This window comes from Alligator sinensis, unplaced genomic scaffold (genome assembly GCF_000455745.1).
Source record: "Alligator sinensis unplaced genomic scaffold, ASM45574v1 scaffold402_1, whole genome shotgun sequence".
Lineage (NCBI taxonomy): Eukaryota > Metazoa > Chordata > Crocodylia > Alligatoridae > Alligator > Alligator sinensis.
In genome coordinates this window covers 508,191-532,820 of record NW_005842089.1, presented here as the reverse complement: position 1 = coordinate 532,820, position 24,630 = coordinate 508,191, and the positions used below count along the sequence as shown (strand labels likewise).

Sequence of the window (24,630 nt, the reverse complement as noted above, 5' to 3'; positions counted from 1 at the left end):
GAAGACTGACAGCCTTCTAGGAGTGTTCCAGTTGCTGCAATCTGACATCAAAGACATGTCAGCGGAGCACTTGGATAGCTCCCGCCCTTCTACCCCATCTGGCTGAGTAGAGGACTTCTCCTCTTCTCCCTCTGAGCCATCCCAGCCTTCTGACTCTTCTTTCAGATCTGTAAAAAAAGACATTTGTCATGAAAACCACTTTCCCCACTCCCCGCTTTCCTCCAAACTCAGCAAATACTAAGATCTCAGCTTCTGTACATTTTCTAGTATCACTTTACACTTAACATACTACGGCCCTTTTTTTAGCTGTGGTTGCAAATATGTAGATCTTTTCATGACAACAGTATTTGTAATTATTATGCAAGTTAAAGCGATAAATGTAATCACATTCTGTGCTACAGTCCTGTAAGATAACCACCAAAGGGTCAGGAAGTAAATTTTCACCCTACAGAAAGAGCACTGCACAACTAAATGTGTTTTGGGGCTTTCTGTATCCTTCCTTTGACAGTTCCTGCTACTGCCTTGGAGACTACCTGGACCAATCACTCAATTTGCTGTGGGAAAAATCAGTGTTATATTTCTAGAAAGTGTGTGAAAGAGCAGGACAGGGGACAGCCTCATCTCTTACAAACAGTAAGCTCTTCTGGCCGGTCAGACGTGCTGCAGACCCAAACCAGCAGATCAGTAATCATAATGATATGCTCATATGTGAATAACAAATGTGCACAGGAACACCCGAGCTTCTACATTCCCACCAGATTCTTTCCACGTGGGAAGAAGCTGGTCACTGGACAGGCTATGCCACACCATCACACAGGCAAGAAGTGGGATGAAATGAGCTAGCATTTTGCTATCCAAAGCATTGGGAAATGTTCTTCCTTCCCCAATAGCTTGATGACTTGCCTGCAAGTTTTTCCATCTGAACTAGGGTGTCCTCTGTTGGTGCTCCCTCCAGAAGCTTCTCTGTTAGGCGGCTGCCACAAGCTTTCAAGAGCCTGGAGAGAAGGAAAGGAAATTGGTGTTCATGGTATCTTCCTGTCAGCCAGAATCAGGCCATTTAAATATCAGTCTCATTTCATATAACGTATCAAAGTATCTCACAACACACTGGATTACCCAAAGTCACTGGAAAGAGGTTGGCAGGTTGTACTAACTTTCAGCAACATATTTTATATCCACCCCAATGTCATGACACTCTCCACAGCATCCTTCTAGGGGAGTCTGGCATGTGAGTTTGGAATTGGTGAAGCATGCTGTGAAATCTCACTAAGCAGCATCCATTTGGCATGATATGTATATCCCATGATACATATCACCTGCTATTAGGGCAGGCCAGTGTTAGTCTGCTAAGTACAACAGTTATTAACTGAGCAGGTTGAGGAGCACATCTTCCCTTCTTCCATCTTTATTTTGTGCCTTGTACAGCCCCTTCCTCTAAACTGAAAAGGCTGGAAGATACAGCCTTTCTTTATAGCCTGTTAGTGCTGCCCCGAACCTGCCAGAAGAACTGCTGTAGTATAACTGGAAAAGCTTTGTTTTTACGGGACCAAGCAAGCTGTTGCTTCAGCATGCACAGTACTTTCCAGTTTAGGGATGACAGACAGAGCCCCACAGCACTACTGGAATACCCACAAACTTGATGCCTTCACCCCATCCACAAACAGACCATGATTTAAGAAGACAGAGGACATTACCAAGCAAAGGAGGTATGCAGGCAGGCCCACAGGTTCTCATCATTGGTCAGTGATGTTAGGGAACGGGCTGCATTGCCATTGCGCTGGTGCAGGAAGGGAGTGAAAGCTGTATTCATCCGCTGGGCACGCTGCGGGCACCCGTACTGCTCAGCTTCAAACACCTGGGTTAAGAAACAGCGAGGGTAAAATAGATGCAAAAGGCAGCAAGTCAGACACAATAAGATGCTTTATTCCATGCCTACAAGGTGAACACAAGATTTTCCTCACTGCAAAGCTACAGAACCCACAAACTGAGAATTTTCCCCTGGGATCCAGAACTGGATAAAAAGACATTACTGCAGAGAGGGCTTGGACTGAGAATATGGAGTAACCCATGCTGGCACATCTCTCAAGTTGCTACCTGCTATCCTGTTTTCCAAAATCTCAGTTGTTTTGTTTTTGAAACAAAATTCATCCCTAGCTGTTCAGATTGTGAAGAAAAGCTAAAAAAGTGTGAACAGCAAGCAATGGCTGCAGAAATATCTACATGTCTGCAGTGAACAGGGGCAAAATTTTCTAAAGCACCTTTGTCTTCCTGGCTTTTAATGGGGTTTAGGAGCTTTTGAAAGGCTGGACTTGACAGCCTAAGTCTCCAGTATCTTTTAAAAGTTTATCCAGAAATAAAACAGTTCTGAGGTGCTATTTCAGATACCGAATCTCACCAGCCAATGGTAGTGACCTTTAAAAGTTATTTCATTTCTCACATAAGGAAGGAAGATCAGCAGATCCATACAATGCACAACAGGAGATGGCTCATGTTGGTGCCACAAGTGGGCAGACACCAGCACCCTTCTTCTCACACCAGGAAGATGTGAGAAGAACAAGCCCAAGAATCTCAAGAAAGCTCACAGACGTAGTCAACCACCACCAAAGCCCAAGGAGCGCAGGGGGATTTCAGAATTGCACAGTCGAGTTCTGAACATCAGCAGACTACAGTGACCCACAACTCATCCAGGGCTGGGCCTGTAGTACAGCCACTTCCATCCTCCTCCACATCTATACAACCTCTGCTTATAGGCAATGAAAGAGGACATGGGAAAGGTCTGCGTGCTCTTCTGAGGGATATAAGGCTACGTTCAGGAGAATATTGTGCAGGGGTCTGTCCCTCTGTATGTCTGAGTCCCATGGGCACCACCTAAACTCCTCCTGCAACTCCAACTGTACATCCTGCATTTTGCTTCCTCTTCCAAATCAATGCATATGTACCTATTCTGCCCACCCCTCTTGCACTCACTGCTATTAGAATTCGCTCCAGAGCAGATTCACCTTGAGTGCTTTGCCCTGAAGCTCATCAATGATGCCTCGGATTTTTCCCAGCAGGAAAGGCCAGGAGTTGATGAGATAGATCCGATCCATCATTATTGTGATGATGCTGTACCAGCGCTGGAAGCCACGAGCCAGGCTGTCTTTGATGAAGAATGTGTGGCTGAACACAAAGCCATGCTGTTCATCGCCAAAGAAGATAGGACCTTCACGTCCTGGGCAGACCTGGAAGGGAGAGACTGGTTTAAACACATCATTTAACTGAAACAGCATCATGTCCCCCCCAACTCTCTCTCTCAAAGCTCGGTAAGTTTGAAGAGCGTAAGGTGAAGACGCAAACACCCAAGTTAACAGAGGTTCTCCCCCATACAGACGAAACGAGGAAAGTTAAAGATCCATTCAGAAGAGTTCAGAAATACTTAAAGCAAATTAACTTAATCACTAACAGCCTTTTTGTGTCTCATGAACAGGCGCAAACTAACACTTTCTTCTTTTCCAGATCAATTAAAAAAAGAATTCCTGCCAATAACTGGCTCAAAGTGGTTTTGCTTTCCCTTCCACCCCCATCCCCGTCTATGTTACAAGGGTGAGAGCAGCAGTGTAGTGCCTTACGCTAAAAGGCACAGAAGTCCCTGAACAGGTTTTCTTTCTGTTTCCCACATCACTTACCTCGCAACTCAGGCTGCGAACACAGGCCTGGCGCACAATGCTGAAGAGCTGTGGATGGTTTGGGTGCTGGTGGCTGACATATTTGATTGAGGTCTCTTTGTCGTGGCTGACATATCCAGGGTGTCCTGCTGCAAGGGAGCGGCAACCCTGAACACAAAAAAACCCCAAGTTAGGACACAACCATCTACCTAACGTAAGCAGGTACTTCTGTTACTGCAGTACCTGAACTCTTCTCTCCGCCTTTTCTGCCTCACTACATCCCCTTTGCTTATCCTTATTTGATAGATGGGAACCAAGAGAGTCAGGGGCTAAGGGATTTGCCCATAACCAGAGAGAAAGTCTGTGACAGTCTCCCAACTAGTATCCTGCCATTTGAAACATCCTTCCTACAGTGCTCTTTTCACTCACTCACAGGGCCACGTATTTTATGTTGCGTATGCAACTTCAAATTCACCTAATGATGGAAGTAGCTGCGACTCCAGTGACTTAACATCTGTCAGTGATACCCGAGAGAAACCAACACCTAGCAACAAGTCCTCATGAAAGGTATCAAGAAGACTTAAGCAGAAGAGCACGTGCACAGAAACATCAGTGCTGCTAACTACACTTCCACCACTACTTTACCTGGGTGTAGGACTTACTTTCTGCTCTACATCTCTATGAAGGCGCTGGCAAACAACTGTGATACTTTAACTAGAAACTGGCTTCTTTCCAATGGAGGTGAAATAGTTGTTACCCATTACAGTTTAAAAGGGTGTGGGAACTATTTGTTTTCCTCTTCAATTGTAATGCCTTTTATCTAAGCCAAGGACACACTGTGTACAGACACGGGCACACATTTACCTCACACATGTCTGACTTCTTTGGCCCAGGACTGCTGGAGTCAGCACTGGCACCCTCCGCTGGGCTGTGCGACCGGATCCTACTGCTCATCTGAATGCCACCTTCCTCCTCCTCGGCCTGCTCGTTCTGCCCAGGACTGTCTCCATTCCCTGCGCCTTGAGGAAGGGGCGAATGCAAAACTTCTGTGCAAAAGAGGGTGCGAGGGCCGTGGAGCTCGCAGAAATGACAGAGGGCAACGATAGCATTCATTGCGATAGCTTGGCTTGCCTGTCAGGCCTCCTGCAAATGAGGAAGGAAACAGCGATGTCAGCATAAGGAACAGAGTGAAACACCCTGCGCCCTGTTCTTTCCCCAGCGGGAAGCCTGGAGACCGGCTCGGCTCCTGTCTCACGAGGCCGTGCACAGCTACAAGGCCACAAATCATACTTCTGGCCGTGCTATTTGTCTCCGCACTAAGTGGATACGTCAGTTTAGTGCAGGGCACGGGGCAGATCCAGCCCATGCGACTCCCCAGCCACCCTGCAGCACACCTGATTCAATCAGCTTAATTGCCCATTTGGCACCTGGCTTCTCCCCAGGACACGGGGGCACCTGCCTCCCCCAGCTGGGACCCGCCGCCGTGGGAGCGCTTGTGGCAGAGCTGGGACCTGACCTCCCCCCGACGGGCACTGGCCTGGCCGGCCCCACAGCGGGGTCTGGTGACCCCGGCACCAGCGCAACTGTCCCCAACCTGATTCAATCAGCTTAATTGCCCATTTGGCACCTGGCTTCTCCCCAGGACACGGGGGCACCTGCCTCCCCCAGCTGGGACCCGCCGCCGTGGGAGCGCTTGTGGCAGAGCTGGGACCTGACCTCCCCCCGACGGGCACTGGCCTGGCCGGCCCCACAGCGGGGTCTGGTGACCCCGGCACCAGCGCAACTGTCCCCACACAGCGAGCACCCGAGGCCCCTGCTGTGACCGCATCGAATCCCCCCCCAACGCCCCTGCCCCTCGCTGGACCTTCATAAAAGCTCAGCAAGGGGCTGAGTCCTGTTTAATCACTGCAAATTTTCAGTAACTAATAACTATGCAGGAATCACATATTTATGCTGTTGTAATTTAGTACAATGTAGCTTAAGGTCTTACCATAATAAGATGCTTACTATTGATAAGGTTCAAGAATTCTCACTGAAATTATTACTGTACCTTTTCATAAACTTAAAGATTCACAGGTTTCAAAGATTTCCAAGGTTTCTAATAGTTACAGACACATTTCCTAGACCAAACTCTACTTTCAGATAGTGGCCTAAATAGCAACATGAACATGAAATTATTGGTGAAAATGAGAACAGAATTGACATCTCACTAACAGTTGAAAGAAAAATCCTTCATTCCCCTTTCCTTGGCCATACAGGTCCCCATTGGCAAAGAAAATAATCCAATTCCACTGTGCAGTAAACCAACTTTGCTCAGGATTCTGCTGCCCTTCCCACCATGGACCATATTTAGTGGTGGTTATTGTACTCCAACATGTCACAGGAACATAGAGGATAAAACAGGAACAGGCTAGAAAATGAACAAGCCTTTGATTCATCATCATTTTATCTATTAGCCATTCTCTAACAAGATGTACTGTAGCTGTGAGGCTGCAGAATTGTATGTGCAATGGTTCTACTGAAATTCTGTGGTATGAGGAATGGATTTGTTCCTCCCAGCTGCCACAGAGATCTTCAATACACAACATATTTAGACAGATTACTGCATTTAGTTGAATACAAGATGAGGGTTTTTCCCCAGTCAGTACGGGGGAAAAAGGTCTCTAGTTTTATATTCACATACAAGGAAACTTCATGCAGTGGAGCCTAGCATTGCCTTTCCTCTTGCCCACGGGCAGCAAACCCAAACTTGATCACCACCCCGTGGGGTCACAACCCCAGCAGACAGGGTCTTGGGGGTGCAGGGGCTGTGGGGTGGGAGTGAGGGGCCATGCTGTGGAAATGGGGTCCTGCAGAGGAAAAGTTTAGAACACAGCCTCTGCCCTGAGGAACTGGCTAGGAGCAACCACCTTAAGCTGCAGCAGGGGCGCACTGAGGTTGGAGATGAGAAGAAATATTTGGGCTAGGAAGGTGGCCAAGGCCTGGACGGGGCAGAGAGAAAGTGTAGAGTCTCCATCCTCAGAAGTTTCCAGGAGCAGGTTGGACAGGTGCTTGGGTAGGATGGTTTAGCCAGGGATGATCCTGTGTTGGCAAGGTGCTGGACTAGATGGGACTTGCTCCAGCCTGCCTTCCCTACGGTTCTACAAGATCTGCACCTTATGGACTAACTAAGACAGACAGAAAGCACAAGCTTCTGTGAACGCGAAGTCGGTGCTCAAGCGAGGTAATGTCTGAAAAAATAGATGCAGAGAAGTAGACACATTAAAAAGAGCTCCCTGTACCTCTTCCTTTAGTCTTGGCATCTCTCTCTGCACGTGCACTTTCTGTCCTAAAGGACAAATGTCTGAAATCCTTCCCCCACACATCCCCTCTTAAATACCAGGCATGCTGATTTTTTTTCTTGCTCAAGATACCAGCATGCAGGGCGGTCCAAGGGTAGTTGGTGCCCTAGGTGAACTGTGCACCTCGGTGCACCCACCACTTCCAGTATAGAGGTGGGGTGGGTGCGTTGGCCAGGAGTGAGGGGCACCGCTGGCCTGGGTGCAGGGGCTGCAGGTCAGGAGTGAGGGGCACTAGCAGCACCGGGGGCAGAGGTGATACAAGGTAGAGCTGTAGCCGGACAGGGCTGTTATTTAAAATGATGTTCCCGTTATTTTGTTCTGCATATAATTTTGGTGCCCCCCCCAAATTTTGGCGCCGTAGGCAACTGCCTAATTCACCTAATGGTTGGACTGGCCCTGCCAGCACGTCTTGTCTGTCTTTAGCACTAAGCAGAGATCAGAAATATCCTAACCTTGCTTGTGCATGGACTACATACCTCCTCATTACTTGAACTTTTAATCTTACAGCACACAGATCTCTATCAGCACAAAACTTGATCAGCATGAAGAAACACTGAACAGGCCAGCTCTCCTCCCTTCCTCCACAGCTCAATTTGTAATTGTGCTTCCCACAGCAAGTTTACTTGTTGCAGAATATTTAGTGTTTAATCACCTTGATTTAGACCTATAACCTAACTTCCAGCAGTAATAGTAATGGAGGTAGATTCACCAAAAGCTTGTTTAGAGGGGAAACAAAAAAATAATCCCTATATTGGACATCTAAACAGAGCAATGGTCTATCAACGGCTGTTGGTGAAGTCTGATCCATATTGTTTCAAGCCAATAGCTTGTTAAATCCCTGCTAAATAAAACATGGCTAGACTTCACAATTCACAGTGGCTGTCCTGAAACATGATATTTAAAGATGCGCTTTGACACAGGAAGCTGTGCCAAGAACTACACTCCCATTAAAAAAATACACTGCATGTTCAAGTATTGGGACCACCACAGTACAGATTCACAAGACTTTTCTCTCACACAAGCACACAGTATTTCTTCTTGTACTAGAGGTAATTGCTAGACCCTATCAGAACTGAGATTTCTGTATTGTCCCATCTCTATTTCCAAAGTAGGTCTAAGAACCCTCCAAAAGCAGATACACTTGCACAAATCAACCAGCCAAACAGCACCTTCCTTATCTGCTAGAGATGCCTCGTGAGCTTCAAAGCTTAACCAGTATCTGTTAAAGTGCTTGATGGCAAAGTGCAAGACATTAGCACATGCACCAGTCTGAAAAGTCTCATTCCAACCCCTGAGAATTACAATTCCTTGCAGGAGTAAAAATGACTTAATAAGGGGGGGTTACTTTACAAAAAAATCCCCATAAAGTAGTAATAAAACCAGTCTGGAAAATCGAGCATCTCCTTCTTCCAGGCCAGCCAGAGTGTATTTAAAACAAACTAAGAAGAGTTAACTTGTTTGTGATCTTTATTTTTCCAACAGTACATTTAAACAACTTCTCAGGACTAACCTCCTCAGCCAATTTTGCCATGCAGGGAGGAAAAAAAAAAATAGAGTCATTTCCTAAATTGTACAGTTAACCTAGGACAACACACAGAACGGGTCACAATCGCCGTGTCGTGAAGGGAGAGGAATGGCGAGAGGAGCAATTTTAGTCAGCCAGCAGCACCTGGAGCAATGCAACAATATTGTGTGCGCGAAGCTCAGTAAAGGAATTGCTCAGTGGCACTCCCCTCTGGCAGGAGCATTACAAAAATTGTTCACAGAACAGTGTGGAGCCATTTAATTTGTTCAGCATTACACTCCCTGTTAAACATCTGAACTGAAGCCCCACCCCGTGGCCAACTACTATCATTGCAAGGCAGGCCACATCTTTTTTTCCTCCAAGTTAAAATGCAGTTAACAACTAGATGCAAAGTATAGGTTAGGGAGTGGGGAAGAGGGGAAAAAATGCTCAGCATTAACAAGTGTAAACTGATCTGATCCACCTCTTCTGTCTCATCTCCGGCTAAAAACAGACTTGCCCCTTCTCTAGAAAAAAGCCTTTTGTAATGGGATCCTAGTCCCTCACACCCATTGTCCCACTTCAAGTACCGGTGAAGTACCAAGATAAGATGTGCTAATGCTGTTTCCCAGGACAATCGCAGCCCATTCATTCCAAGGACAAGCTAAAGGGATGTGCCAGTCAGGTCAGAACTACCTCAAACACAATGTCTGTTTTTAGCCTTGCAGTAAATGACTGATCCATGGTAAATTAAATGCCCTTTCATTCAGGGTAAACTGCCCCAGTTCAACTTTAGCCTAGTGCAGGATGAACAGAAAGCTAGAGCAGTCAGACTGAATCACAGTCAAGTCCCTGCTTCCTCCTCAGAACACTTATTGCTCACCTATCCACACCCTTATTTGAGAGTGTGCATGTATCTAATATTTTGCGAGCACCTTGAGGACATGCAAGACCTGAAGATGCAGCCACAGGATTTTGTGTATGTTAAAATAAGACAAGTCTTCTATCCAGTGTTCTTAAGCAGCGTGTCTTTTCTTACCACAGGGAAGCATTCACACTAAATCCAAAATACTGAAGCATCCTCAAAGCTTCTCAGTTCCCCATCAGGATGTGAATGGTCCTGCACCTTCTAAAAGCAATTCAGATGAAAACAATGCAAAGACTCAGCTTGCAACAGAATTTCCAAGACCTTAATGATATCAGAACTGAGACACTGCTTGTCTTACCCCAGTGCATCTTGGTGCCTTACGGTTCATGTCAAACCGAACACTTGGAGGTGGCATTATCAATTTCAAAGCTGTTTTACCCCAACTATGAATGTGAGAGGAAGAGGTGTGGCCAAATTCTCAACTGGCTTTGAAATGTTTAAAACTCACATTTCTAACACAGAAATAAAAAACTATTGTGCTATGAAGAACTATGCAACTTGAAATATTACATAATACTTGTACAACATTCGTTTATAATATGGGGCTGGCTTTATGCAACTCTGAAGGTGTGATACCGCTACCTTTTATCAACTGCATATAATACACGCTAGTTTGCTTCTTGCGGTATTATAGTCTGCTGGAGTTATTTGAGACAAGCCCACAGAACAATAACAGGACCTGCTTACAGTATAGTTCAGCTGCCACTTACAAGATCAAAATAAACTTTCTACCGTTAGAACTTCAACAAAATACTTTGGGTACATTTACTTCCTACTTAAATGATTCCTCTTTGATTGAGGGAACATTTTGACATATTTGTATAAGTAGCAGTTTGTGGTTAGTCCTTTTCTATATTCCTTGGGTGGTTATTGTACCTAATTTCACAGGCTTTCACAACAACTCCTCACTCAAGCCTGCAGTGCCATCAATCTTACACTTGACACATTTCCATGGCGCCAGGGTAGAAAACTGGATAGCACATTCAGCATTTAATCCTGCAGTGGTTTTAATAAGGCATTTAAAAACATATCATCAATCTCTTTGCTCATTACTTGTAATGAGTACTGGGGGAAGACAAAGATTTGCTTTGAGGTTAGGTGCGAATTTCCTTCAATTTGGGAGTCATTATGATAGGAACTGTGAGTGCTGAATTAATCACCACAGACCTATGCTTTTTAAAAATCTATCATCAGTTAAATCGCTATTTTATAACCAATTGTAAAAAACTCTATCTAGGAACAGCTTGGGGATTATTTTTCTTCTAGTAGAGAAGGCATGCCACTGCCACAAGGGTTCTGCTAGACTTCAGAAGAGGAGCCCTCTGAAGAACAATTCCAAATATCAGTGTTGGAAGCACAAACCTTATTAGCTCTCTCCCCTACCCCTGCTCCGTGTACCTGTACATTTCATGTGGTACAGCTCAGCTTCCAGCTAGGAACAAAAATGAAGAGGCCAGGTTTTCAGAAGTACCCAACAGTTCTCATTAGGGTACTTACGCGGGGGCTGTTGTGTATTAAGCAATTCTGAAAGTCTAACACAATGACAGAGTTATTTATGTCTGACAAGGAGAACTTCAGTGACAGGAACCATTTCAAATGTGTTTTTTTAACAGAGAAAAGTTTTAGATACATGAACGCTACATAAATGACAGACAGCCCAGTGGTTTAAAAGGGTAAATTGTTTCAGTAATTCAATGGCAAATTTCTACTATTTCAGTAAGTCCTTGACTTCAAATCACACAATACTCTTCCAGCATTTCACCTGCCTTCAAACAAACCTGCTTTTATAATAGAACTTTATAACCACCTCCACAGTGAGGTAAGCCCAGAGCAGATCTATGGCACAGCTTGTATCTGAATTTATTTTGAATACCAGGATGTGGCAGAAACTCCTTTATGCCAGGTTGTGGGGGTGCTGAGCACAAGAATTCTATTCAGTGCAAACTGGAGTTCGGACTCAGCTTCCCACAGCATCCAGGTCTTTAAGCCACCCTTTTGCTTTGGCCTAGAAGTTGCAAGAATATTCAATGATCCATCTGTTTTATGCCAGCAATTGAAAAACCAATAAATAGTCGTCAGTACAAGGGAGCCCAAGGGTTTTCACAGCAGGACCAACTACCGCCACTAAGCCTGATCCCCCACCAGAAATGAACTCATCCTGATGTTCTCAATCTTTTAGAAAGAAGGAGACAGCTTATATTTAAGTCACCTAATAGGCAGCTGCCAGTTACATTCTGCCCAGGTAATCTAAATACAAAGTCTAAATCAGACTGTATTTTATAGAGCAAACCGAGTTAAAAATGCTTTCAAATAACGTATCAGTAATTGTCTTGTAGCCTAGGCAATCCAACGTTTGCTTATATTCTTCCCTGAATTTTTTGCAGAAAAAGGAAAAAGAGGACTGCTACAGAAACACAGCAACGTTCAAACCATTTAAAACAAAAGGTAGATTATTTAATGCATTAACGATGTTAATCTGAAGATAAATAAATCCACAACAGACTTTAAGTTTCTTTGAGATTTCCTTTTTCTTGGCCCCGCTTACCCCGGCTGTGCTGGGGGTCGGCAGGGGGCTCCGCGGCTGCTGGAGAGTTTCTGCGGGGCTTCGGGGGACTGTCTCTCGCCGCTTCCGAGCCTAACTGGGCTTTTTCCCGGTCGGCGGGCCCTTTTAAACTGTCAATTTACTTTTTCTTTGCAGAGAATATTTTTGGAATCATACAGTACTGAGAAGGTGGTGTTTTATTTTCTTAATGTCCAGGTCAAAATCTCAGTTCTCTCTGCTCTGTTCATAGGACTTTTAAATGCCCAATCCAGAAGGTGGTTCTCTTTAGCTTTTACTTTAAAAGCAGAGTAGTAGCATTGTTAATTTCAAGAATAACTGGATGGTTTGCTTCCTGAGTCATCTTCTTGAGAGCCCATACTCTTCTGCACAAACTGAGGGTTCACAGTGATCTCTTGATCCATGGCTTTCAGTCGTTCATCAAGTTCTATACATTTCAGCATCTCCTGATCAATGTTATGAAGCATAGCTGGAGTGTTATACTTTTCAGGATTATCATGGAAACAGACCATACCATCTTTCTGATTAATACTTGCAAAGATCTCACCATCTTCTATCATGTTATCTTTGATTTTGGACGCTAGTCCTAGCTCTATGTCAGCCTTAGCTTTCCTAAAAGCCCCCCTACAGGCCCGAGCAGTGGAGGTATACTCTTCTTTGGAGATAGCCCCCCCACCCCCTTCCACTGGGTGTACGCCGCCTTTTTGGCAACCAGGCATCTGAGAAGGTGGTGTTTTATTTTCTTAATGTCCAGGTCAAAATCTCAGTTCTCTCTGCTCTGTTCATAGGACTTTTAAATGCCCAATCCAGAAGGTGGTTCTCTTTAGCTTTTACTTTAAAAGCAGAGTAGTAGCATTGTTAATTTCAAGAATAACTGGATGGTTTGCTTCCTGAATCATCTTCTTGAGAGCCCATACTCTGTAAGGGAATAAGAGAAGTTATTTTTTTATTTTTAATTCCAAAGATTTGCTTTTGTCCCAACAAGAGCTCTAAAGCTGAAATCACACAAAATAAAAAGCACGCGTGGAAAGACCTGCACTCTCTCTTTTTACACAGTTGCATACTACCCACATTACACATTTGACTTGGTACTTACAACATAATACATTATAGCACATATATTCAACATAATTCATGCTTACAGCACCACATGCCTAAACACTCAGAGATCTAAAGGTAGTTACCTTCTGCACAAACTGAGGGTTCACAGTGATCTCTTGATCCATGGCTTTCAGTCGTTCATCAAGTTCTATACATTTCAGCATCTAAAAATCATGTTGAAAACAGCAAGTCAACTAGCTGTCCTGTTGGTGCATAACACACCTGCCTTAAGTAGCATCTACACTTTTAGCCTTTCCCCACAAAGGAATTTATGGTCCCAATTAATGGAAAAAGTAACACTGTGTTTATTCGGCTCACTGATTTTTGTTCGTTCCTTTTATTTTGTCCCATGTCTTTTCTCTAGCAATCACTTCAATGGCCATTGTCCTATGTTAGCCCTGGGAGAAGTGAACAGGTCAACCTGTAGTTCAATTGTTCTATGAAAAGGAAGGATTTTGTAGTCAGCCTACCAAATGAACATTTTTCTTTACAAATCTGGAGTCAACCCTGTAGTTTAAGATCAATATGGGGGTGCGGGGGGGGGGAGAATTGGACTGCTGACACACCTCTGGTTATACCTACTGTACAACAGGGGACTCAACACCAAAGATAAATATTTGTCATACAAATATATGTTTTAATTCCAAAGTAATTACTAAATTACCAGAGTAATTGTGGAAGCACATCAGCAAGTGCCTGACTTACACTAAATCAAGAACCAAATATACCCCAAGATGTCTGCTTATAACTTCACTACTAGATTTTGAAGACAATATATTCCGTGATAATTTAATAGCAAGAATGCATTAAACATTATTTACCTCCTGATCAATGTTATGAAGCATAGCTGGATTGTTATACTTTTCAGGATTATCGTGGAAACAGACCATACCATCTTTCTGATTAATACTTGCAAAGATTTCACCATCTTCTATCTGGAAGAGGAAAAACCATTTTATGTAAAAAAGGCAGAGTAAGTACTAATCACCAGTCTGGGTGGCTTGTGAAGATGGTTCAAATGCTGATTCTTCAAGCTCTGGTTCTTCTTTCCCCAACAGCCTTTTCCAAACAGAGACGTATTATAACATTCTGGTACAGGAAACACACTACTTACTCTGCTTAGATGAAAGCATTTTACAGACACTTTGGGAAGAAAGCAACCTGAGATTAGGGGACGCTTCCGGTAGTCAAACACTGACCAACTGCATTAAGTTTTTAAGATTCTAGTTAAAGATCTTGATCTGGTTTTCTTTTGTAATACAGAACACTTCCATTTCTCAATGACTCTTACCATGTGAAGGACGTATTTTTCTGCTTCCTGGGCCCCTGAGAGCTGCACTCGACTTGCCATATCTTGTAATGACAATGTTAAAAACGTCTGAAATTTAAAAAACGTATCAAAATGTTATACTGCAATACCACTGATTGCTTTTCGTGCAGGTTTTTTATTCAGCATTTTTTAACTAAAAGTTGGTGGGACTGTGGTAGGTAGAACAAAGTACCATGCAAAGACCTGCAAGTCATTTCTTCTTCCATGGCTAATGTTGTTTTATACAACTGAGAGCCTATATACAAGTGCGTACCAGCACTTCTGGGGTCCCTTCCTTTCTAAAGGAAGACTTAGCAATATCTAACTTCCCTTCTCCCTGTGAATGAGGAGTTCCTGCCTCTTTAATACAGCCATTTCAAGACAATTATTAATTGTTTTAATTTTGGGAGTTATCTTCCAAAACAAATGCTGTGACATGCCTGAAGATCAGAACATCTGAGTTCAGATTTTTGACCTAAGTATCTTGTCTCATCACCTCTAGGAATCCATTTGATCTTTTTAGTTGATTACATGTGTAACTGTTTCTTCCTCTCCAAAATTCCTTTAGCACTGGATAATCCCAGACTTAACTATGCGTCTGTCCTCTCCTGCTTTGCCTCCTGTATGTAGGGAAGCTGTGAAGTTCAGTTTTTGACAGCAGATGGGAAACCTGAAGGTACTGTGTAGTGACATCTATGGCCACAGACCTATGTTCTATGGTCAAAGTTCTTATCTAATATAAATTAGTCCAATTCATTGACTTTCACAGTAGTATGCTAGTTAACACCATAGTCTGGAAGGCAAGCATTTGTTTGTTTTTTATATGCTATGCAGTTTAGAAGCAGGCAACTACCTGTTTTTGTACCCAGACCCCTTTCGTATGCAGACTATCCCTATCCCCCCCACACCATACATTTAACTATTTTTTTTTTAAAGCACAAAGGTAACGTATTGCTCTAGTTCTTCATGAGTACATTTTTGCTTCAGCAGCATTGTGTAGATGATTTTTATAATACTGAACTTTTAAAAAAAACTAATCAGTGCACACACAAACAAACTACTATGACCTGGATCCATTTCACACAGATACAAGATGATATTTTTAGTTTAACTCTTCCAGCAGGGATAAACCCCACATTTCTAAAGACCAGCAGGAGGCCTGCACCTTACCTTAGTTAACCTCTGAATATTCTTTTTATAAAGAGATGACAAGCACTGCTTAACCAGCCCCATATTGTTATCTCTGGTGAATGTTTCACTATGCTTGTTCACAAGATTTCGGAGCTCCGAGGGTTTATTGGTTGAATAAACTTGTGCTAATTCATGGTAGGCATTGCTAAGGGGCTGCAATTAGAAAAGAACACAACGTTTAATGCACACGGATTTCGGTCTTCTGTCTTGTGACCATATTTAATAGCTTCCACACTGGAAATTATTTAAGCCACACTCGCTGTTCCCCAGGTAATTCACACACTAGACATTCACCATAGATTTAAATTTAAATCAAGACACAGTACAAGTGAAACTACTCTTTATGAAGGATCTCAGTTACATATTGATATTTATCAGGTTCATGTTTCAGATTTTTCTGTAAGCAATTTTCTGTAAGACCAGAACACATCACCACAGCATTTGAGGACTCTTCAATTTACAACTATGCAGAAGTGCCAGTAAAAATAATTCCTTATGAAGCTGGAGGCGCAGTATATATGCTATTTCACTTGAGCTTCTTCCAGGATACTAAAAAAAAGCACTAAGCGGTTTTCTAGTCAGAAGCATAGCCAGCTACTTGATGGCAAAAAGGTATGCTAACAAGCAGATTATTACATTGTACTTTCATAGTGCAACCCATGGGTTGTCTGTCAATAAAAGCCAAACAAAAACTTTAATTCAACAGCAGTTGAGGTTATATTTGTGTACAGGTAATACAAGGGGAAGTCTATCAAGCAGGTTTTTTGTGTTTTCACTGTGGGGGAAAGAGCCACCTGCAGGACAGTACTGTAAAAAGGGTGCACATTATCCAAGAGGCAGGTTATAAACACAAAAAGTACAGTAACTCAAATCCCATGCCAACAAGGACTGCCACAACATAGGGCCTACATACATACATACAAAAACCTCACCCAACGACACAGCAGACTTCCAAAGTCACCTTCCTCTGACACACATACAGCTCACTAACACCACAATAGCATGAATTCTTAAGTTGTGGATAGTTTATGTTGGAGCTGACACTGAACATCAAAAATCTGGCTCAGAATTTAAAAGCACTTAAATGGAGTTGAGCAGCTGCTACACAGTTTCCTCTGTTTTGGCAATATGCGTTAATTAGTTGTGGCACAGCATAGATTCTGAGTGGTAGTAGGAAAAATACCTAGCTCTTGTACTGCACTTTGAGATCTACAGTTTTCACACTTTTACATACGTGGTCAGGGTATTTTTACCCCAGTTTACAAAGAAAGGAATGGAGGGAAAAACAGCATGCCCAGCACCTCAGTGGCTGACTTGGGTTCATCCTAAGTGCAAGATATGTCCCCTAATTACTCTGAATTTCTTGAGAGAGATCATCAATAGTGCACTTTAAGAGTCAAGGAGAAGCTATGGAGTCACATGATCTAGCCAAAGTGAAAGTTTAGCAAATTTATACACTGCTGAAAGATCTCATGTTTACAGTTGTGAAATAAATATATATATATTTTTTTGTGCCAAAAAGCCCATTCGTTTGTTAAGATGTATGAGCTGTATTGCAACATGAGCAATGCACCTGCTAGTTTAGAATGTGCACAAGTGAGACAATATGAAGCCACTACCTGTCCAAGTCTTCTGTAACTTATAAAGAAGCCAGAATGCTTGTTCCTAACATTTCCAACAATCCAGAACAGTAACCAACTCCATTAGAGAACCAAGAAGAAAAACGCCACTGTGTCGGCAAGAACCATGCAGGAATTTATAACTCAAATTATTTGACTGAGTTCAAAACTTACCTTAATGAATCTACCCACTATCTGGGATGTGTACTTCGGTAGCTGTTGAACTTTGCCAAGTAGTATCAAAGAAACTAGAATATACTTTTTATATGATTCCAACATAATATGACTGACTGCCATGGCCGGAGTAGTTATTGCCTGAGCAAGAGAAAAGGGATGGGAGTAGAAAATGACTGTCAGTGGGAGTTAAAAATAAGTATACTACTGAATTAGTAAATTCCTAGATTAAAAAAAGCTCTATATGCAAAGAGAATAAGATGAAACATAAAATGAACCATTAATATCAAAAGGAAAAGTTAAGAAAAAGTTAATTTTTTGTGAATGTCACCCAGTACATCCGAGAAAGACACCTTCTACCAGTCGGCCAAATGTAAAACTACATAGTACTGTCTACAGTGGGTACATCTACACATGCGCATTAATGTACAATACCCTATTTTACTGAATATTAGAGCGTCACAGCGAAAACTGTGCTAATATGCTAAAGCGCAGTAAAATTAGGCTACTGTGTATTAAGTGTCACTAAAAAGTCTGAGCTTTTGTTACTGTGCATTAAGACAGCCTAATGCGCATTTAGTTAGTACCTCACGATAAAGGTACTAAATTTAATGCGTAGTAGCAAAAGCGTATTAACGAACATGTAGACACACACACACTGGGTACATCTACACGAGATGCTAAACAAGTAGACTAATTCTACTGCATATTAGTGTGGCAGGAAAAAACCATGCTAATGTGCAGTAGAATTAGTCTACTGACTAATTCTGCTGCACATTAGCATCACAAAAAAAGCATGTGCTGGCGCTACTGCACAGTAGCGCTGATTACAGTGCATTAAATTAGTACCTGTTATTACAAGTACTAAACTTTGTGCACCATAATTATGGTGGATTAACGAACACGTAGGTGCGCCCAGTGATACTTAAAATGATGCCAGAAGAATCAAAGCAAAGCTTCCTTGCTTAATACTGCCGAGCATTAAATACTGATCAAGAGTTGTCCTAGAAACCTCTGGGAGCCTTTAATGCAATTAATCAGAAGATGGGTTACTGGAAGTGGTTATACAGGTCCTGTGGAAGCTGGGATTACACCCCCCCCCCACATCCTGACAAGCCCAGCTGTGTGGTATGCAGCGCTGCAAACACATCTGCAGCACCACATACTACATAGCCAGATGTTCGCCGCACTGCAAGGGTGCGCTGCCTGTACATGCGCTGCTCCATTTTTTTTTCCTGTGGGTTTTTTTGGCCCCCAGAGGTAAAAAAAACCCCAGAGGAAAAAAAACAAAAAACGGAGCACCACATGCATGGGCAGCGTATGCTGCTGCTGAAAAAGAGAGCCAAGCCGTCTAGAGCCGCGCTGCGGCTGCCACCCAGGCTGTGCCCAGCAGGATCTCTGCTGCTGCAGCCCCGGGAGGCCCCCAGATAAAGCTGCCAGGGCCAGCACAGTGCTGGCCCCAGGCCCCGCTACTGCCTCCAGGGTAATTTGCCACGCGCCAAAGCACATGTGGCACGGACGCTCCCTGAGGACAAGTAGCTGTGGTGCAAGGTACACCAAATGTACCTTGGGAAACCAAATGTCCAAGCCCGTCTGGACGCGCGCACACACACATACACACTTCATAAAGTTGTTAGATCATTCACACGTGTAGAAACAACATTAGTTAAGTCTGCGAATGCCAAGATTGCTGTGCACAGTTAGTTTAAGTCCATTCTGTGCTGGCTAACCTTATTTTACTGAAAGGCCAGGGAAAAACTTGCTTTCTGCAAGTTTGTGCAAAAGTTTCACATCTTAAAAATAAGGGGAAAAGATGATTTTGAAAGTACAAGATATGGAGCATACCAAAGATCAGTAGTGGTATCAGAGGCTGTTGTACTAGTTGGACCACTACACTAATTTTTCTTGATATTAAAAATATATATATATATATATTGGACATAAAAATCACATGCTTATGAAACCCAGCTTAAGGAAAAAACAACTAGCATCCAGAATAACATTTAAAAGGCCAATGAGACCCATAAATAAACATTTGATATCCATGCTCAATCATATGAATGTATAGAGATAACACAAAATATTGCACATAAGTTCATATCTGACAACCAATCCAACTAAATCTTTCTAGATAACCATGTGATGCAAATACGCGAAGTTAATAAAAATAGCTATGTGAACAGCTATTGTCTTTAGTTTCAGGAGAAAGTTTAAAAGATGTTACGCATTACACATTATACCAACTTTATTGGCATGCAGTTCTACCAGTTTAAACAAACCACATTTTAAGTCTTGCCACAGACTTCTGGGTGAGAGAAATGTACCTGTTCATAGAAGTAGAGTGCTCTTTCAAAGTTCTTTAGCCCAGTGTATATCATCCCACCATAGTAGTAGTAACATAAAAAGTGCTTCGCATCATATGCCCCATTCTCTTTACAAATATCCATCATGTCCACATCTAAATACGGGAGGGCAGGTTTAAAGCATTTTGCTAACAAACAGAGCTACAAGAAAATAAACCAGGGTTACATGAATTAGCCACTTCTGTGCAAGTTTTAAAGAGGTCAAAACCAAGTTCAGTTCATTACCATTTATTTAAACTTAATGTGTTTATCTGCAAAATTATGAAGAACTTCCCTAAAACTATCCAGCAAACACTTCAGCTCCTGTAGTGTTTCACAGCGGCTCGTCATGAACACTGTCACATTACTCGACTCCAATCTATGAAGTTCCCTGAAATGCTAAGCCACACAAGCTAGCCTGTTGGCAGCACAAAATACTCTCTCTTACTTATGGAGCTATGTGCCCCAGGAGCTAGAAGCACTGCAGAAGTAGCAAATTCAGCCCACAGAAGCTGGAACAGATAGACCATCACTGCTGAGGAAACTATTCTGGAGGACAGAGATAGTAAGAGGCCCTGGGAGGAGCTACATATAGCTCTCCCTCAAGTAGAGAGAAAACCAGAATAATCCAGGACTCTCAGAAGTCATAAAAAGAACAGCAAAACAAAGGATCTAAGAGGATGAGCTTAAAATTCTATTAAACTCATTTCAAATATTAATTATTCTAACAGATCACAATGATTACTAGTGTTGTAAAACCCTACTCTATTACCCATTCTCAAAGTATAAAGTACTAATTCACTCAGTGCACAATGGGGCTGGGCCAGTTAAAAATGTTTACCCTTGGAATAAGTCTAATATTCCTTCTTACCTGGCAGAGATCTGCATGTATTGAGGTCAGCTGGTTTGTGTTCATCTGCATCTTGTCTATGGCTTGTCTGAGAATGCTAATTCCTCGCAGGGGCTGTCAGAAATTACATCTCTTTCAGATAATTTCTCATAGATGGCAGCACATTGGATCTTATGTTGGCACTTACAAATGAAAAATAACACTAATTGATAGGTTCCATTAAGTAACAATTAACCTGAGGTTCCCCTTCCTGCAGGATACTGCAGTCCCTTAAGATATCAAATAAATCTGGTCTTTTTCTTCAACTTGCTTCTCCTGATGGACTAACATTTCTCTGCTGCAAAAAGGCTGTTCTAGTGAGAAGGGGTTTGGGTTGTAGCCATGTTGGTCTAAGGACATAGGCAGACAAGGTTCCTTGGGTGAATTTGATATCTTTTATTAGACCAACCCAAATGGCTGGAGAATAGTTATTAAGCAAACTTTCGGGTTCAAAAACCCTTCGTCGGGCTAAGGAAGCCTCAGCAGTTGGTGTGTGCTCTTCCTGGATGGAACGAACGCATTGCACTGTCACACTATCAGATACTGACATCCTCTAGTAGTCTCTGAAAGACTTGACCCTGAAACCATCAAAAATCGGCACTGGTCACACTGAAATTAAAAACAAGATTCCCATTTGCCACATTTGGAGCATGTACTTTGGCAGCATTTTCAGAACATGGAAATTAGCACAAGTGCCTGGAAAGCTCCGATTCCTTAACATTAACAAATATTATTCTCAAAGATGTATTCTTTTAAACCAGTTTCTTGATTTATTTTTTTAAACCTATTCGGGAATCTTATAAAAGACTGCTGTGGTAATAACACCAAAGCCAACGACTCACTGCCTGATTCCATTTATTTTGGTACAATCTCTTATACATCTGTGATTGATGATCTCTAGACCAAAAAAAGAACACATACAACTGTTATGTGTATGTTTCATATGATGATACACCAGATCTCATAAGAACTATAAATATATATTTTTCTTTTAGGATGTCTCTGGAACAGCCTTTTTACAACCTTGGAAGATAATCTAAAACTAGACAAGTAAGAATCTGCAGGGAAATATTCTTAAAATGGAATTAACAAGTCAAATTCTTCATAAGAGAATCAGCGTCTCCTTGGAGCCCCCGGATGACTGCTAATTTATTATTACTAGATAATATTTGCTTACCTGTTTTCTTTCCACAAGGGCATTTGTTAACTGGTGGCAAAGGCCAGCAACTAGATATAACAACAAAAACAGTAAAAGAAAAAAAAAAATCATAAACATACACACATCAACTTTAGATGATATATAACTGCAAGACAAATTGAAGTTGAACTTACAAGTGTCTGTTGCATATCTAATGTGCTCCCCATTACAAGTGCTGATAAAAAGCTGAACCTGTGAGAATAACGTTTCGAAGTCAGGGATGCTGGGCATAGAAAACTTCACAAACCTGAAACCGGACAAAAAGTCATTTAAAATGTAAAATGAAACCAAAGGCCTCCCTCTGAAATGACTTCTTGATCTCTGCCTTAGCATGCAAACCTCTGTGCATCTGTGGAACTGCCTGCAGACCCAGGGCCAAAGCATGCATTACAGATTATTTTCTTAGCATATCGAGGTTTTATGAACAAAACACTAGGAAACCTGCAAGTGTGTAATTTTAGTTAACCAGTGTAAAAGCATCTTAAACATGAAAGACTATAACTAAAAACTAAACTATGGTGATACTTGAGAATTGGGTTAAAAATCCACACCCCCTATCCTGGGTTGCATAAAAGTTCTCTGTTTAGATCAAGTCACAGCAGGTACAGTATAATACCCTGATAACTGAATACCTTTTAAAGAAGATGGACCATAAAACTGCACCATCAAGTGGAAGGCTCATCACATTACAGAAAGAAGTAGCATAGACTTGTGGTTGGGGGGGGGGGAATGGGGAGAGAGGGTTGGCAGCACTCTCTTATGGACAGACTGCATTTTGGCTGTTTAAAATACACATTTCTTCTGAGAGCAGAGAAGAGTATGGAGAGTACTCTGCTGAGTACACTGGTCCTACAGAAGTTCTTCCAAATGACCTTGGAAACAACAAAACATGCTACTGATGCTAGGAATCTCTATCTCCTTCCCTATTTGCCTCCTCACTCTTACATATACCTGCGATTTTTTCTCCACATTTAAATTACTTGCATCTCTGCTCCTCACTCTCACCCATGCAGTGGCTGCAAGACAGGGGCAGCAGACTTGTATGGTGGGAGGAGAGGAAGATGGCTCACTCTGCTCATGCGGCAGCAGTGGGGGGTGAGGAGAGGATCTCATGGCAGCAGGGGACTACACAGAGCAGGGGCTCCAGGAAGCCAGTGAGGCCCATGGGGCATGCAGCCTACAACCCATGCAGTGCAGCACGCAGCCCCTGGTCGCTCTGAAGGTGGACAGCCCTGCTCTGGACCACTGCCCACAACAGTACTGCTTTGACTAGTTCTCAGGCAATCCTCAACCATACCTTCAGCACACCTCTCACTGTCTCTCGCATATCCCCGTTTCACGGCCTCCTCAAATGCCAACATTCCAGCAAGTCCTCACCCTGTAGATCCCCAAGCACAAACCCTCCTTTCCTTTGCTGTCCTTTTATTTTAAGATGCGCTTCAAAACTGATTGTATTGTTAAACCTCTCCACTGACTTGCTGCAGCTGCCAAGCAAACTGGTTACTCGCCTTCCTTGTCCCTTCCCAAAGCCCAGTCAGTGCTTGGTTCTCCCTGGAACAACCTTTTTCATATCTATTCCATTGACTCCACATCAGACATCTCTTATGGGCAGCTGGTTTCCCTCTTATTTAATTTACTAACAAACTGCTTTATCTTACACCCACAGGATGCCTTCACCATTGGTGATTTGACACAGGTGGTCTGTTTTGTTTTTGTTTTTTAATTATATAACATCTTTTTGGGATCCAGCTTGTGGAAGACAGTATACAAAGTGAAGTACCATGTACATACGAGCTGTACTATATTCTCTGTTTCAAAGGGAAACACCAAGGAACAGCAGTTAATTTATTTTAACAAATCAATTTCTAATGCATCTCAATTTATTATTTTAAAAGTGTATCAATAGTGCAAATTGTAGAGACCTCTGTTCAATAACTCATCAATGCTCCCAAAAATTTATTTAGCTGAACTGGTTATCTCAATCTGCAGAATGCCAGCCTATCCTTTCCCCTGCAGGAGACAAGAGCTGTCCAAACCTGCAAAAGCAGCCAATGCCACACTGTGAATAAAGGGACATCCTGCTTCACAGTGCGAGTCCAGCTTGTCAATAACTCATTTATCAAACCTTAAAACAAACATGACATTTTTGTTGAACCACTGGCAAAAGCATTAGTCTATCCAGACTGCCTAAATGTAACAAGAAACAGATGTTTGCTCAAAGCCAAGAAAAACTTAATTTGCGTTGTAAGTCATGGTATTTTAGCCATTTTGGAACTGAAATTAGAAAAAGCTGAAACACATGAACATCCTAATATTTTCACAAAAGATGCGCCACAGGAAAGAATTTAAGCAACGTTACAAGAACCGCACAATGAAAATGCAAGTGTCCAAAAACAACACCTTTGGTAGCATGTCAGCATGCACTGCCTGAAGTTCTCAATGTTAAAACTAAATTAAGCCTATAAAGAAAGAAAAGTATCACTTACAAGACAGCAAGAACCCCTAAAGAATGTTCCTGCACATCCAGGGCACCAAGCACTGTATCCAGGTGGGAGAGATTTTTTGCTAGCAGTTCCCCGCTTTTATTGATCAGTTCACAAAGCTGGGTCATTTGCCCTGAAACATGAAATATTGCAGTCAATTTTCAATTACAACACCAAGCAAAGCACACTGAAAGGTCATGCGTTCCCTTATTTAACATCTCCTTGCTTTGCCTTTAAGCAAAAAATAATAAATAAATAAAAGAGTCAACTAAGTTGTCTTCTAGCAGCAACCAAAGTTTGAGACCAATTGAGGGGACCCCACAATAGCTTATCATTCAACACCCCTC

The 24,630-nt window shown here is 42.4% G+C and overlaps 2 protein-coding genes across 7 annotated transcripts in view; both read right to left on the bottom strand.

Moving 5' to 3' along the window:
- Positions 1 to 5,126, bottom strand: part of FLCN (folliculin) — an 11,827-nt gene extending 6,701 nt beyond the window's left edge. The window contains exons 1-6 of the mRNA XM_025204593.1: positions 4,509 to 5,126; positions 3,666 to 3,812; positions 3,000 to 3,221; positions 1,695 to 1,855; positions 904 to 995; positions 7 to 167 (exon numbers count right to left, since the gene is read on the bottom strand). Of these exons, the coding sequence (XP_025060378.1) occupies positions 7 to 167; positions 904 to 995; positions 1,695 to 1,855; positions 3,000 to 3,221; positions 3,666 to 3,812; positions 4,509 to 4,757 (1,032 nt within the window). The 5' untranslated portion in view covers positions 4,758 to 5,126. The remainder of the gene's footprint in view (positions 1 to 6; positions 168 to 903; positions 996 to 1,694; positions 1,856 to 2,999; positions 3,222 to 3,665; positions 3,813 to 4,508) is intronic.
- Positions 5,127 to 12,102: 6,976 nt separating this feature from the next.
- COPS3 (COP9 signalosome subunit 3) lies at positions 12,103 to 24,437 on the bottom strand. Of its 6 annotated transcripts, XM_006023925.3 has the most exons (11): positions 24,287 to 24,437; positions 21,935 to 22,047; positions 21,780 to 21,829; positions 20,585 to 20,677; positions 19,696 to 19,875; positions 17,372 to 17,512; positions 15,558 to 15,731; positions 14,370 to 14,456; positions 13,900 to 14,013; positions 13,162 to 13,242; positions 12,774 to 12,895 (listed from the first exon to the last, which is right to left on the bottom strand). In XM_006023925.3, exons 1-11 carry the CDS (start codon positions 24,409 to 24,411, stop codon positions 12,842 to 12,844), a joined length of 1,212 nt encoding a protein of 403 aa, XP_006023987.1. In that variant the 5' UTR covers positions 24,412 to 24,437; the 3' UTR covers positions 12,774 to 12,841. The 6 variants fall into 6 exon arrangements, with proteins under 6 accessions (XP_014375605.1, XP_014375604.1, XP_025060363.1 ...); XM_014520119.2 differs by lacking the exons at positions 12,774 to 12,895; positions 13,162 to 13,242 and adding an exon at positions 12,103 to 12,420; XM_025204576.1 differs by lacking the exon at positions 15,558 to 15,731.
- Between the last annotated feature and the right edge of the window lie 193 nt (positions 24,438 to 24,630).

Excerpts from the sequence above, each read along its gene's own strand:
- COPS3 (XM_014520119.2), bottom strand. The coding sequence starts at position 24,411 with ATGACCCAGCTTTGTGAACTGATCAATAAAAGCGGGGAACTGCTAGCA. Across the intron at positions 22,048-24,286 it reads TTAGGGGTTCTTGCTGTCTT|GTTTGTGAAGTTTTCTATGC; the intron begins GTAAGTGATACT and ends GTCCGGTTTCAG. Across the intron at positions 15,732-17,371 it reads TAGTGGGTAGATTCATTAAG|CCCCTTAGCAATGCCTACCA; the intron begins GTAAGTTTTGAA and ends TTCTAATTGCAG.